The 13,804-nt window shown below is 35.3% G+C and overlaps 1 protein-coding gene across 2 annotated transcripts; it reads right to left on the reverse strand.

Moving 5' to 3' along the window:
* Positions 1–1,608: 1,608 nt before the first annotated feature.
* Positions 1,609–13,634, reverse strand: LOC103712137 (tetraspanin-10). Of its 2 annotated transcripts, none has more exons than XM_008798565.2 (11): positions 13,407–13,632; positions 12,598–12,710; positions 12,453–12,507; positions 12,299–12,354; positions 5,483–5,530; positions 4,947–4,995; positions 4,759–4,842; positions 4,614–4,681; positions 2,429–2,554; positions 2,252–2,327; positions 1,609–1,997 (listed from the first exon to the last, which is right to left on the reverse strand). In XM_008798565.2, the coding sequence occupies exons 1-11, from the start codon at positions 13,458–13,460 to the stop codon at positions 1,920–1,922; spliced, it is 807 nt and encodes a 268-aa protein (XP_008796787.1). In that variant the 5' UTR covers positions 13,461–13,632; the 3' UTR covers positions 1,609–1,919. The 2 variants fall into 2 exon arrangements, with proteins under 2 accessions (XP_008796787.1, XP_008796792.1); XM_008798570.3 differs by having other exon boundaries at positions 1,954–2,047; positions 2,247–2,327; positions 13,407–13,634.
* Between the last annotated feature and the right edge of the window lie 170 nt (positions 13,635–13,804).

Below are 13,804 nucleotides of genomic sequence, written 5' to 3' on the forward strand. Positions count from 1 at the left end.
TTAACATAATTTTCATGCAATTAGGCATTTCAAACATTGTTTAGTAATAAGTCTACACCATTCTTCTGTACTATGGAAAAGAAAATCTTGCCATACCTACCACTATGTATCTCCTAAGTAACCCTACATTCTGTACAAACGTAGAAGGCAACAAGGTTCCAAATGATAAAATTCTAACTGCTAGTTGCCGTTCGGTGCTCTCTTTTTCCCAAACACCAAGAACAAACATTTCTGGAGCTAATAATTGTCTCATGGAAACTAGTCATTCTTTTGCTGAACAACGAAACTTGACTAAAGCTTGAATATGAAGTGAACCCTCCAGGATCGTCCGTCTGTCACGTTGCATGCCTCCCGCTGTCTTCGGAAAAAGCATGCATCTGTTTACCAAACAACAAGAATAAAAAACATTGCATCTTTCCCATTCAACTTTGGTGGCTGGTAGAATATTACTTCTACCATAGAATAATTTCCCTAATGTTCTAAAATTTGGTTGCCAGACTTAGAATTCTTGATCCTTCTCATTGTTTGTGTCGCACTCTAAATTCGGGACGTAACACAGCCCACGATAGTCCGAAGCCAACTATCTTAATTAGCGTACAAATCCATCATAGATAAGATATAATAAAGAGGTCCAATTCCATCTTCGATTAAGTAACGAAACAAATACTAGTTTAAAGCGTCTAAATTCAGATATAAATACCACTTCGGTTATGCATTAAGTAAATAATAGGTACTTATTCAGAGCTAAGAAATCTAAATAACACCTTTCGACTAATCTTTTTAGAGTGAGGTTCTGAATTGGAACATAATGGTATCGAAACATATCCATTCCATGACCTATATGAACTAACAAACACTATAGCACCAATATATTTGAGCTAACCTGATATTTATGATTGAATTTGAACGGATTTTGATACCTAACCTGATGAAGATGGCAAATTTTAAATGAAAAGAATATGTGAGGACTCGTACAGATATATATTTAGTCTTATATCGATTAATTTGTTGAAAAAAAATTGGATACTTATATAGGACTAAACAATCTAAATAATATCTTCTAGCTAGTTATTTTATGAGGTGACAGTTTGAACCTTCCCAATATGATATATAAGTGTCAAACCCAAATGGCTTTGTGAACCACCATATCACATATGCCTCCAACGCCAGCAAGTCTGAAAAAACTGAAACACTTCAACAAAATCCAATGATGGAAGAGATACCAGACATTTGGGCCATCCTCAATTAAGAGCAAGTTACAAATATTACATTTGAACCAAGGTTAATTAGCGTTCCTGTGTCACATATTTTAAAATTCCTCTCCACAGTATTCTGATTCAACCAAAGAAAGGAGCACATCTACATCTGAACCTATTTTGTGGATATTTTCCTTGACCATTATTCCGTTACAAATCAGTGAAGTAGGGCACAACATGAGCTGAGCCAGTTGCGGTGTTTTATGGTGCAATGCCAATTAGGTTCATTTTACTGTCCTTAATTTGATAATAATGATATTTAAGAATTTCTAAGATGTGATTAGCTGTTAAGAATATATATTCAGGGATAGAAAATATGCAAGGCGATACTAGGACTTCTTACAAATTGCATAACCAACCACCAAATCTTATATAATCATAATTTCTAATTTTAAAGAATATATAACACATGGGACATACTGGTTTTCTAGTATGTCCAAATGCACCTAGAGAATGTTATCATTTTGATGCCGAAAAAGTCACACTCAAGCCCCACATACAATCGAAAACAATGTATAGAAAGAAATTAATGGATTTTGCATTATGGTACAGACTAAGGATCGTATATTTAATTTGTTCCATTTAATAAGGATGTTGCTGAAAAATTGACAGCTTCTCACTAAATCCCTGCATCTTCCAACAAAGAGCTACAAAATAGACAAATTATCTGCCTCTGACTTTGGAAGAATGACTCCTCTCAGCATTCCTCCTTGCACAGCAGCCAACAAAGAATACAGCTGACTGAAATCCCAAAAGGTTTGTACCCAAAAAAAAGGACAGAAAAAGGAGAGAGAACATGTTAGTGAAATATGTCATCAACTGAATGTGCATGCATTAGAGAAAGACATTGGTTCGATGCATGAAGTATAATTTACTTGCATGCAGTCCGCAGCAAAAGACAAAAAATTTTGGTGTTTCAGCCAAGGACTAAAGATTTTAACATTATCAGGCAACATGATATGGAGGGTCAGACCAGAGAATTCAGAAACTCATACCAATATGGCGAACAGGATGGCATTAAAAATTGCACCCACTCTCCACTCAATTTTCATGTACTGTGCAACTCCAGCCCTGAAAGAAAAGTATGAGAAAATTTTATTTTGAGTGAAAAAAAATGTTAATAACCACTGAGCTTTAAGATTAAATGCTTAGAAGGTAATGCATGGACTTGCTTGCAAGAATCACAGTCATAACACTTCACACTAGGTGCATTTTTGTAAAGCTTGCAGTCTTTGTTATTGCTCACAGGATGATAGCTCAAGTCATAGTAGGAAGCATTTACTGCTGGGTATCCACACCTGAACAAAAGAGAGAAAATATGATAAAAGGAAATACTGTTATTTTTGATAAATAGAAGTAGAATAAACAGTTTACTATGAAGAAACAATTCATACAGTAGATGTTACTTCTCAATCACAACTGGGTTGTCAGACAACATTGTACATGCACAGGAGACAACACTTACTGCTTGCTCCCATGGGCATAAAAATGCATTTGCCCAAGGAATGAACACCATGATGACAAATGATAACAATCATCCAACCTTCCTGTATTTGTAGGCAGCTATACACAATTCCTACTAAGATGGACCCTCTTTTACTGCAAGCTTTTCAGACTCCTGTCTCACTACTTAACATCTGCGTTATGTTAAGGCCTTTCCTTCCATTGTCTAACCTTACAAAACACATTTAAGCACTTATCAAAACATTCTACGAGTCTTGTTTACGTGCCTATACAAACATAATCAGTTCTCAGAACTTTGTCATGAAGTGAAGCAACTCTTACACTGCCTCTAATATATTGATCCATAATTTGTGCCTAGCTCTATTACACACCCAACTATGCATTTTCCTTTCTAATAATCAAAAACCAAATATATATGTCACTATTTGGAGTTTCAAGATTCATGCATGTATTCCATCATCTGTAATAGAATGAATGCTTAAAGAAGCCCAAATGAATTCACAAAATGATTGTTAACTATTAGCATGCACACAAGGTTAAAAAGGTCTTCATAAAACGAAAGGAATAAAAGAAACATACAAGCAAAAGTCTACCAAAAGATTTCACCAGCTGGACTTGGATCCTTTGGTTTGTACCCCTCTGCACCACACATGCATTGCAAAGAGATTCAGCATTCAAGCCAGGAAGGTAGCATTCCCACAATCTCTCTCTTTTTTTTAAAAAAAAAAAAGTTTAGAAATAACTCATTGTCAGGACCCGTGAGGGTGTGTTTAGTCCAACAACGGTTATTCACTGGGTAGATCGTGGGTATCTATACAGGATCAAGAAACCCAAATAATACCTTCCGGCTAGCCATTTTGGATGAGGTCTTGGATTGTCACAAATAATATCCAAACAAACTCAGCCTATAACCTATGTGGACTAGGAGACACTGCAGCACGAGTTAATGGAGACTGACCACGGGCCTATTATAGTGCTTGTTATTAGATTTGAATAGATTCGAACCCTTAGCCTGACGAGAACATCAGGGCTTGAACAGAGAAAGTATATGAGGACCCGTGCGGACATGTATTTAGTCCCACATCGATTATTTGCCAAGAAGATCTTGGGTACTTATACAAGACTAAGAAACCAAAAAAAAAATCTTCCGGCTAGCCATTTTGGGTGGGGTCTTAGATTGTTACACTCATCCTCAAGCATGCTAAGGTATACATAAAAATAATCAAAGGAGGGTTCGGGATTGGGAGGTGTGGAACTTAACAGAAGTAGTCAATCCTGATGCATGTGCAATGTCTACGCCGTATCTGAAACTTCCGCATGTATAAGATGATTGAATTTGTATACAAGAATGTCTTACTAATTTTCTTTGGTTAATCTGTCAGGGTATAATCATTTCAGAACTAATTGTGAAGTTTTCTTTTTTTTGATAATGTGTGCACCCACAACGGTTGTGCAGGCAGCACTGTAAATCTGAAAGAATGCTGAGAATTCATGATTCTTGTGGCAAATATAATGCAACGCACATGCCGTGTCCACAGAAGGGCACCTACATATGTCAGCTTGAATGCCAACATGCAGTTGTTTGCAGAGTTTAAAAATAAGGGGGAAAGAAAAAAGAAGTCAAACCCAATAAGAGTTTGAGGATGCAAATTGCACACCCTTTTCGTTGCCCAGGATCACTCGATCATCAGTTATATGCCTCAATGGCCCAAATTGGAGTAACTAATAAGTGCTGCAGGCAGTACCACATCAAATTTGGTAAGGAAACATATAGCGAGATTATATTTAATTTTGCAACTTGGAGTTGAAGATTCTAAGTACACAATAACAAAAGAACAAAAAAATACTTCAACATGAAATGGCTATCTGATCAAGAAGAAGAAAAGCACCTACTCTGATGGTGGCCGACAGCAACCAGCTTCAATGGCGGTAAGTTCTGCGAGCTTATACTCTTTCAAAGTCTGGATAATATTGAGAAAATTAAGAATGAGGCTCTGACATAAATCAAAAGTTAGGAAAAAAGAAAACTGAGACAGACCTTGTATTTCTTTGGCAAATCATTGCAATCCTCGGTTTTCACAAGGCAACTCTTCAAGTGTCTCCAGTTTTTGGTATTGTTGAGCTCAATTAAGGTAATAGACCAGTTTAGTATAATTATAAGGATATCTACTCAAACTAATGTTAAGGTGAGAGAATTAAGTGTTCATAATAAACAAGAAGCCTCACCCGTTTTAAGAACCAAGAACTATAATCTTGAAGATGATACTCTTTGTACCTGAATAGATGATTAGTGTAAATTGACTGATATAGCATCTAGACAGATATCATCTTCTGTTAGAAATATAATCCTTGTTATTCAGGCAATAACAAGCAAGCTACTATGAAAATATGCCAAAAGTTGATTAGGATAAAATCCAAAATCAAATGGTGGAAGAAATGTTGGCAATACAGTCAAGGGCAGGCTCCTGTTTATGATGAGCTAATTGACTTTCCAAATCCTAGAAAATAGATATGAACACTCTTGCAAGAAATAACCGGTTCATGTTTAACCCTTTGTAGTCCATATATGAAATAGACAAATATGAAAAACTTGATAGTTTTAAGGTAAATTGGATGGATGCATCAAAAAACTAGCGGCTAAGAGGTTACCGACCCTCAATATGAGAATGATAAGAGGTCATTCAGGGTTTCTCATGTAGATTCTCACTTCAGCAGACTTGAGAAATGAAATTACTGGAGTACTTCATAGTTTACAGACTCACCTCAGTCCAGCTACAGCATGACCAGATCCACCATTTGTTATGATAAACCTACAAAAGCAAACAATATTTGGATGACATTCCAACATCTAGGTAAAACAGAAAACAGTTTAAGAAAATAAAGCCTGAAAAATTAAATGGAAAAAAATTATTACAACTTGAACATCAATAAAGTTCTGACTTAAACTTGTCCTATTGGATGTCCTTACATGATCAGTTCGATGTTGAAGGTTTGAAACCTATGGAGCCCTTCTCATAACTCAAAAGGTTTCAATTTAGAAAATAGAATTAATAGGCGAAAGAGTGACTAATGTTCCATGAAAATAAAAATAACATAGGAAATGAAACAAACAACAAATTTTGGTCACTTGTCGAGCCACCCCTGCGTCTGTCAATTTTAGTGCCTACTTTATGATGTCAGGATACAGGAGTGCTAAAGAACTTGTTTATGAGGTATGCCAATGTGTGAATTTGTGATTACAATTAAGTTTATCAAAGGATGCTTAGGATTCATTGGGATGAGACTGGTCCATTTGACTCATTGTAGGATGTTACAGCTGTGGTAAATGGCACTCACTAGCAATGTTCTGAAAAAGCTAAAAGAGGAGGCAAGGCAGCTCAGCCTAAAAATATGAAACATAATCCTCCAGGCAGCTTAAAGCATAAATCTCAAATATTTAACTTAATTACTTACAGATAACACAATAGCAATAGGAACATCACTCATGGGTTGCTCCAAACCATTGGTTGCCCTCTATCAAGGATCAGGGAGCATAAGGTGTCAAGCATAGGCTAAAATTTCAAATCAAATAGAGATGAGAATATGACGAGGACAAGTTTACAGCTTTCACGAGACCATAATCAACATTTTGATAATAAATGAAGCAATAAGGTTAGTTTTATACTTTACTCTTTAAAAGGATAATATATTAGGATATAAGAGTTGCATGCCTCTTTCTCACCTTTGTCCTGGTAAAGGGTATGTTTTAATTCATAAATGTAAGCCCTTGTAACTGATCTCAAGGAAGAAGCCTTGAGGCTGCTTTTAACCGCCTTGCTTTGAGGCATAAGTTTTTCAAGTCCTGTGGCTAGCTTTTCAAGACCATGCTACTAGGTAAACATTGTAGGTGAGGTTTAAGATGACCAGTCATGCTAATATGAAGATAAATCAGTAAATTCACATTTTACACCAAAATGCCAATTAATAGTCCCTAGAGCAGTGCAATGTATTGTGTCATTCATGATCAGAAGTTTTGTCCAAACCCTCAAACAAAAATCCAAACATTCAGTTTCAGTAAGAAGTAAGAACCAATCCAAAACTCAGATTGTTTAGGAGTTCCAAGCAAAACTAACTAATCAGTCTAAATTAATTGCATAAATTTGAGATATTATGTTAATCTTCTTAACAGTTTTACTTTAAATGGGGGAGAAGCATTTTCTCTGTATTAAACTCTCTTTTAAAGTTTGGAAAAGATATGGAAACACTGGAAACATAAGCTCCATAGAGATTTAGATGAAAGTAAATTTTCTGACACAAGTTTAGCTATCCTGCAACTCAAATCATAAAGAGTAGATTGCCATATGCTAGATTGCTCTCAAGTGGTAAAATGATATATTACACATAAAATATGATTTAGTTTAACAATATTTGAAAAATAATAGGTTAATTTTCTTATTGCAAAAAACCACAAAACTATACTTTTAGAAGTCCTAACCAATAAATTTACTACAAAATGTCGTAAATACATCTTTATTATTTCATTTTCCCCATATTTAGTATTTTATCTCAAATTTAAATTGAATTTAACTGAACTTTAATTTGTTTTTTATTATTTAAACCAGAATTGTTGTGAAATTGGAGCTAGAAATTTAATTGCCAAAGATAGAGTCTACTCAAAATCAAAACCTAAATAAAGTACAGATCTAAGCATCTTTTATTGACAATTATTCCAAGAAAAATTTCACAAACTTCAGGATATCACCTTTTTAAAAATTATCAAGCTTATAAAAATAGTAAAAGATAGAAAACAACCGGGTGTCTAAGTCGCAATATGAGGGTCAAATTAAATGGTAGAAAGTTGATATCAAGAGATATACCGAAACCTTTAAAGGGAAAAAGGATCCTTCAACATCGTTGATCCAAGAGGATCGCCAGACCTATTGGGGACTAACTTGGCCAGGATTCAAGGGCAAAATCTATCACATCCAAGACCCAATCATGAAGCATAACTTTTGGAAGCCATAACTATCTCATCCGACATCCATTTTCGGCATCCTAGGTTTCAAAACAAACCACTTGCCAAGTACAAAGGTGTGACCACCCTGTAGGGGCTCATCATAACCCCATGACATCGAGGTTCAACGATGTTTGGGGCCTAAAACAAGCTAGTCAAACTGAAGCTTTCATTTTCAGGTAAGTCTTTGACTAGCCATATCAGGTAGGTGGACCTACGACAACTACTTGCCACACATCACTCCTTATTGCAGCCGTAGGAGGTCTTCTGAAGACAGAAATCTGGGATCTAGTGGGTCTAATATGATTTCTTACTATTTTAGAAAAACCTTTGCCTCTTTTCACTAGAAAAAGAATTTAGCTCACCATGGGAGAGAGGGCCTCATTAGTATAAATAGGCATTGTACACTAGTTTTAATCATCAATTAGCGAAAGCAAAAAGGGCTAAACCTTAATTTTGAATTTCTTTCATTTTCTTAGTTCTTTTCTAATGAGACGTCCGAGCCGAGAAAATTTAAGGAAGCAATCCCTTCTCTCCGATCGAACCAATCTCAGAGTTCAAAGTAGCACTCAATTGAATGGGTTAGTTCAGTTGCAGCAATGAAAAGGACTCCCAGAGAGGCAAGTACATGATGAGAATTTTTAAGGGTTACTAGAAGATTGTTTGGAACAGCAATTAACATGGATTGTGGCATTAATATAACAATGTCTAGACTTGTTGAACTTACAATATCAAAAGAGACTTGAATAGGAAAACCAATTAATTATCTTTTTTTTACTCGATTATATTGTATCCTAGGTATGGGAAGCAAGATGCCAAGTTGTGCAACACTTTTCATTCTTCTTATGATATTAAACATTAATCAAAAGAAAAAATCTATTAGACTCTAAATTCAACAAGCCTATCAACAAAGATAAAAAATTTCGTCTGCAACGTTCAGGAAATCACAAATCACAGGGAAACATCAAAACTTGTGTATTATCAAAAATGAGGCAAAAGCATGTTGAAAGGAAAGTGAAAAGGTGAAGGATTGTCATCTTTAGACATATGTGACATTAGAAAAAGGTAGCATAGGATAGTACTTCAACAGATTCCTACATCATTACCAAAACAAGGAAGAGGAAAAAGATACCCATACCTTTAAATTCAAGTTAGAGAATAAAATTGGTATTTGGCTTGGAATTGCGACAAAGGAAGCAAAATCTTTTTGTAAGACGTGTGACATGATTCACCTTAGGATAGAGGACCATCAATTATAGATGGTTTGCTGAACAAAACAAACGAGCATAAAAAGAGCAAAGATAGTTTTATGATATAGGAAATATATAACAGGGAAATGGATTTTATATAAATTATATCAGTGACAAAATTCCCGTGTATTTTATTAAGCTTAATATCATGATCATTAATTGAGTTGGAGATATTAATGGAATCACTCCTCCCCCTTTTTTAGCCAAGAGAAAAGCAGGTTTGTAAATTAAAGAAATCATTATGAGTTTAAACAAGCACCAAGACAGTACAACAAGAGCTCTGATACATTCTTTATTCCACATGGTTGCAGTAAGTGCAGGTGTGAACAATCAAGTTTGCTAAACATCCTTCAGGATGGTCCCTTTATGTTGCTTGCAGTGTAAGCAGATGACATGCCAACAATGAGTACAAGTAAGGTGCATGGATTGAAGTTAGACTTGAACAGAAATTTGATATTAAATCCTGATACGATGCTTAAAAAATAAAATCATAAGGGTTACATTAGAAATATGTCAAGACTTTTTCCATATGTTAGAGGCTGCATTTATAAAAGCACCGGTTGACAACACCTGAAAGCAATTTTAGATCTATCAGCTAAATTTAAGGGGAAGGATTACAGATGCAGAATTTCATATAATTGTATTTATGTTGTTTAATGTATACCATAGCAACACTATAATACCTTCAATAAATAACTATGGTGATCACGCAATTCAGTTCAGACTTCTTACATAAAATACATTTATCAATGGATCGTATCATTGAACAGACTAAAAATGGGTTTTCTTCTTAGGCTTTTTGATAAGATGTTTACAAAAGGGTTTTACAGCTTGGTTCCTTCAAAACTATATAGGAGACTTTTACAAGCATGTCCTAATATGAGAGATGAAAAAACATGTCGTTGGTGAATTATTGTATGGCGTTCTTCAAAGTGTTCCACAGCGCAAATTTCTATAAGATCAAAAAACATGCAGGCAGTGAATTATTGTATGTCATTCTTCAAAGTGAATCTGACTCTTCAGCTGATGTAGATATACTGTAAAAGAAAAGGTGTAAATCTCCTGTGCTTACTTTTTGATGTGCTTCTGAATAATTTTTGGGTTTGCCCTAAAGAAAACCATGGAATTCTACTACAGATTGTTGGAAAAAGCTATTATTTGTAGAGGATGGCAGTATCCACCTTCTTCCAAACTTGATTTTGTCGCATGTAGATAAAGTTCAGTCAGAATAGCAGAAGTCGTTGGAATTTGAGGCAAACTGACATATTTCAGAAAATTAGAAGCCATTAATTCAACATTCGCCTAGGGCAATATGACTCCACAAATAGGATTTTCTGATACACTTATCGACTTCAGATATTGCCATTCTTCAATTACTTCATACTCCCCATAACTACCAATATTGGTACTGAATCAAATTGTGTATAAACTTTAGAAATTTGGGTGGTTCTGGATCTATTCAATGCCCTAGTTGGGATTGGAGCCTTATGGAGAGGTAGGACAATTATAAGAATGGATACTTTGGTGGTTAATTCATGCAAAAGAGTCATTCCATAATGAATGAAAGTATCAATATCATCAATTTATCACTTAACAAGGAAAAAGAAAGCTAGTGTTTTGGGACTGAGGTATCAACCTGAACAGAATAGTGTCTGCAGTAATAGGGCCAGGTTGTGGAACATAGATTAGCTCATTAATCTCTATAGGTTTGTGTGTTTGTTGAAAAAAAGCATTTCAGACTTTCAATGTAAAACTTTTAAGAGAAATGTACAATTCATTCAGTGTATAAATCAAGATGTATAATGAGATGGAAAGTATGCATCAAATGAGCACTGCAAAAGTGGGCATAACGCAAAATAGCGGAATTAAAAATTATCAGGCTAAAGATCTAAATTACTAATCAATAATAAAGAAACAAAATATTATGGCATGTTCTGGACTCTGGACATGAGATGCATATATTTATTGACGAGTAATGGATATGAAAAGTTATAAAGAGGCAGTTGTGATCGAAAATGACTTGAATAGAAAATATCAGCGAAGTCCCAAGGGCATTGAGCACTTAAAAATCTAAAGAGCATTTAGTGCTTAAAAATCTAAACAGCATTTAGAGCATATATACTAAATCATTTACGATGCTAGACTTCAACAGATTAGCAAAAGAAACTTTCTTTTTCCAAGCATTCTCTAAACACAAATATAAGCAAGCTAGTTGTCCAAGAACTAAAAAGGTCATTGAACTAGAATATTCAAACATTCTAGTTGTATATCCACCCACTAGATTAGACTTTGCTACATGCTGGTCCATGTTATGAGTCAGCATGGAATTGCACATTAACCACACCAAGTCCCAGTAGGCACAACCATTAATGTTTACTAACATCCGATAAAAAAGGGCATTCCGGTGCAAAAGGCTCCCGCCAATGCAGGTCTAAGAGAGTCAGATGTGTGTGTGTTGCCCCCGTCTCTGGAAAGGTTGTTTCCGTGTTTTGAACCTGTGACACTAGGTCCAGTATCACTACACATTTGATAGTGCATAACTCAATCTTGCTTCCTTGAAATGCCTCATGGTCTACATTGAATTGAGATGAAATTCAGATAAAGAGAATAAGCAAAGCCTTAATCAAAAAAGGGCAGCATTTTCACTACAATATCATATGTTGTTTTAAATCCCTTAGGAAAATTCAATTTACCAAAATTAGAAAGACTTATTTATTAGAATAATTGACCTCTTTGTTGAGGGATTTATTCCATGTGCAAACTAATTATAATTTGATATAGGTTGAGTTTCATTTTCTATACTGGGCAAGTGTTCTTCCTGATAAGAAGAGGAAAAAACTGATGGTAATTTTTCCTGGAGAGTCTCTGGTGGATCTAATGCATGTCAAAGTTGATGCCAGAGAAGATGATAGCCCTTCCACTCCCTATTTCTTCGCGTTGGCTTTGCTTTGTTTGTGGTTTTTATTGATAGCAATGAAAATTGCTAAGAGCTATGGAATGGAGTTCATGTTTGGGAATTTTGTTGAGCATTTAAGGTGGATTGCTGGTCACTTTTTTCAGGAATTTTATTTCCTATTTATAATTTATAAGTAGAAAAAGGGTGGAACTTCACCTTGTTGCTAAAAAAAAAAAGGTACAGGTTACATTGCACTTTCTTGTTCATGTAAAAATGGAAATTTCACAAGTTTAAAGAGCGCTACGGAGTACGGACTAAATGGCTTAATAAATGTAGAGTCGGAAAGAATTAGAAGAGCCAGAGATTTTATAAATTTCTATCAAATCACAGAGCAGAACAAATTAAACTTCAAATAATTGATCCTACAGTCAATACTTACGCTAACACAGTGAACGCCATAATTGCCACCAAAATTAAGCACAAGATCACAAGATACTGAAGTTTTTATGTCAAGGTAACCTTTTAATTACATGAGAGGAAAATAACTTAAAAATTTGCAAAATTGTCATATGTTACAAACTACAAAAGGATACCGCCCACAGCAGTATGGTGACATTCTTCCAAGCTCCAAGGAACCCGATCAAGGATCTGAAAATTTGAAGAATGCCCAAATAAAATAACAAAAGAGGTAAAGAATCATCAAGATAGGCTTCTGTAGCATATGCATAAAATGCTTACACTAGAAGGACTAAAGCGCCGATACCCATGACAGGGAGTGTTAAGGACCTTCGGCATGCATCATGATGGGTGCTCATCCATATCCCAAAACATATAACTGCTATTGCTAATATCTGTATGACCGCATTAAGAGAAAACCAGCATTATTCTTAATTATAGACCGGCATAAGATCTTATAACAATTATAAAAAAAGGAGGAAGAAGAAGAAGAAAAAAAAGCAATCAAGCTTAAAACCACATGTTTTCCTACTTCCTAAACTGTGAAATAACTGCAAACAAACTTTTCAAGGGCAAAACCTAGTGCACTTTGCAATGATGTGAAAAGCAGCATGAGCCCTGGATCCATCTTTCCCATTTGTCCTTTCTCCTTTTTAAAAAAATATATATACAACAAGATTTGAATTATGGGGACCTAAAAAAAAAAAAAATCGAGGATACCAGATTTTTTCTTCTTTTCCATTCTAAATATTCATCACATCAATGCAGAGGTATCTTGTGTAAAATCTGGGTTATTTGTTAACCCAAAAAACAATATACCCTGGCAGCACCTGAAAAAAAAAAAAAAAATCCACACTTGCATATGCATCAAGGAAAAAGAACAGTGTATAATTTTTCCTTTCAGCAAAGCATCATTACCAAAATCTTCAGGGATATCACTAAGACCCAGATGGAATTTTAAAAATAAAACTAAAAGAAGTGAGGGTGTAGAAGAGGAAAGGATTAAAATCGAAAGAGGGAAACAAAGAAGCAATCATACATCTGAGCACGACAGGACAAAAAAGAGAGGAAAAGGATCCTGATATGCTCACCATGGTTAGAAAGTTGATCCACCTGATGACAAATATGCTCGTTCCCCTGCTCATCTTTGCCCTCCCCTTGCCCCTCCCAAAAGCTTCAGCTCAGAGAGAGAGAGAGAGAGAGAGAGAGAGAGAGATTGAGATTTGGTGAAGGAAGGATGCCCTTTGGGACAATGGTCTGAAGTTCGGACAACGGGAGATGTTTCAAATCTAGGGAGAATCTAGCGGAAGCCACCACTTCGCACCCGAACATGCTGTATAAAAGCAGACAGCTTTGACTTCTGTACATGTTGGTCTTTGGTTAATTCCTCAGGTGTCTTTTAGTCATCTAACATCAAAAAATTTGTCTGTTTACTTTTTTTTTTAAGATCCTTTTGCTAAAAAGTAGAAATATTTTTTCCTTTCTGGTT

Source organism: Phoenix dactylifera, chromosome 2 (assembly GCF_009389715.1).
Source record: "Phoenix dactylifera cultivar Barhee BC4 chromosome 2, palm_55x_up_171113_PBpolish2nd_filt_p, whole genome shotgun sequence".
Taxonomy (NCBI): Eukaryota; Viridiplantae; Streptophyta; class Magnoliopsida; order Arecales; family Arecaceae; genus Phoenix; species Phoenix dactylifera.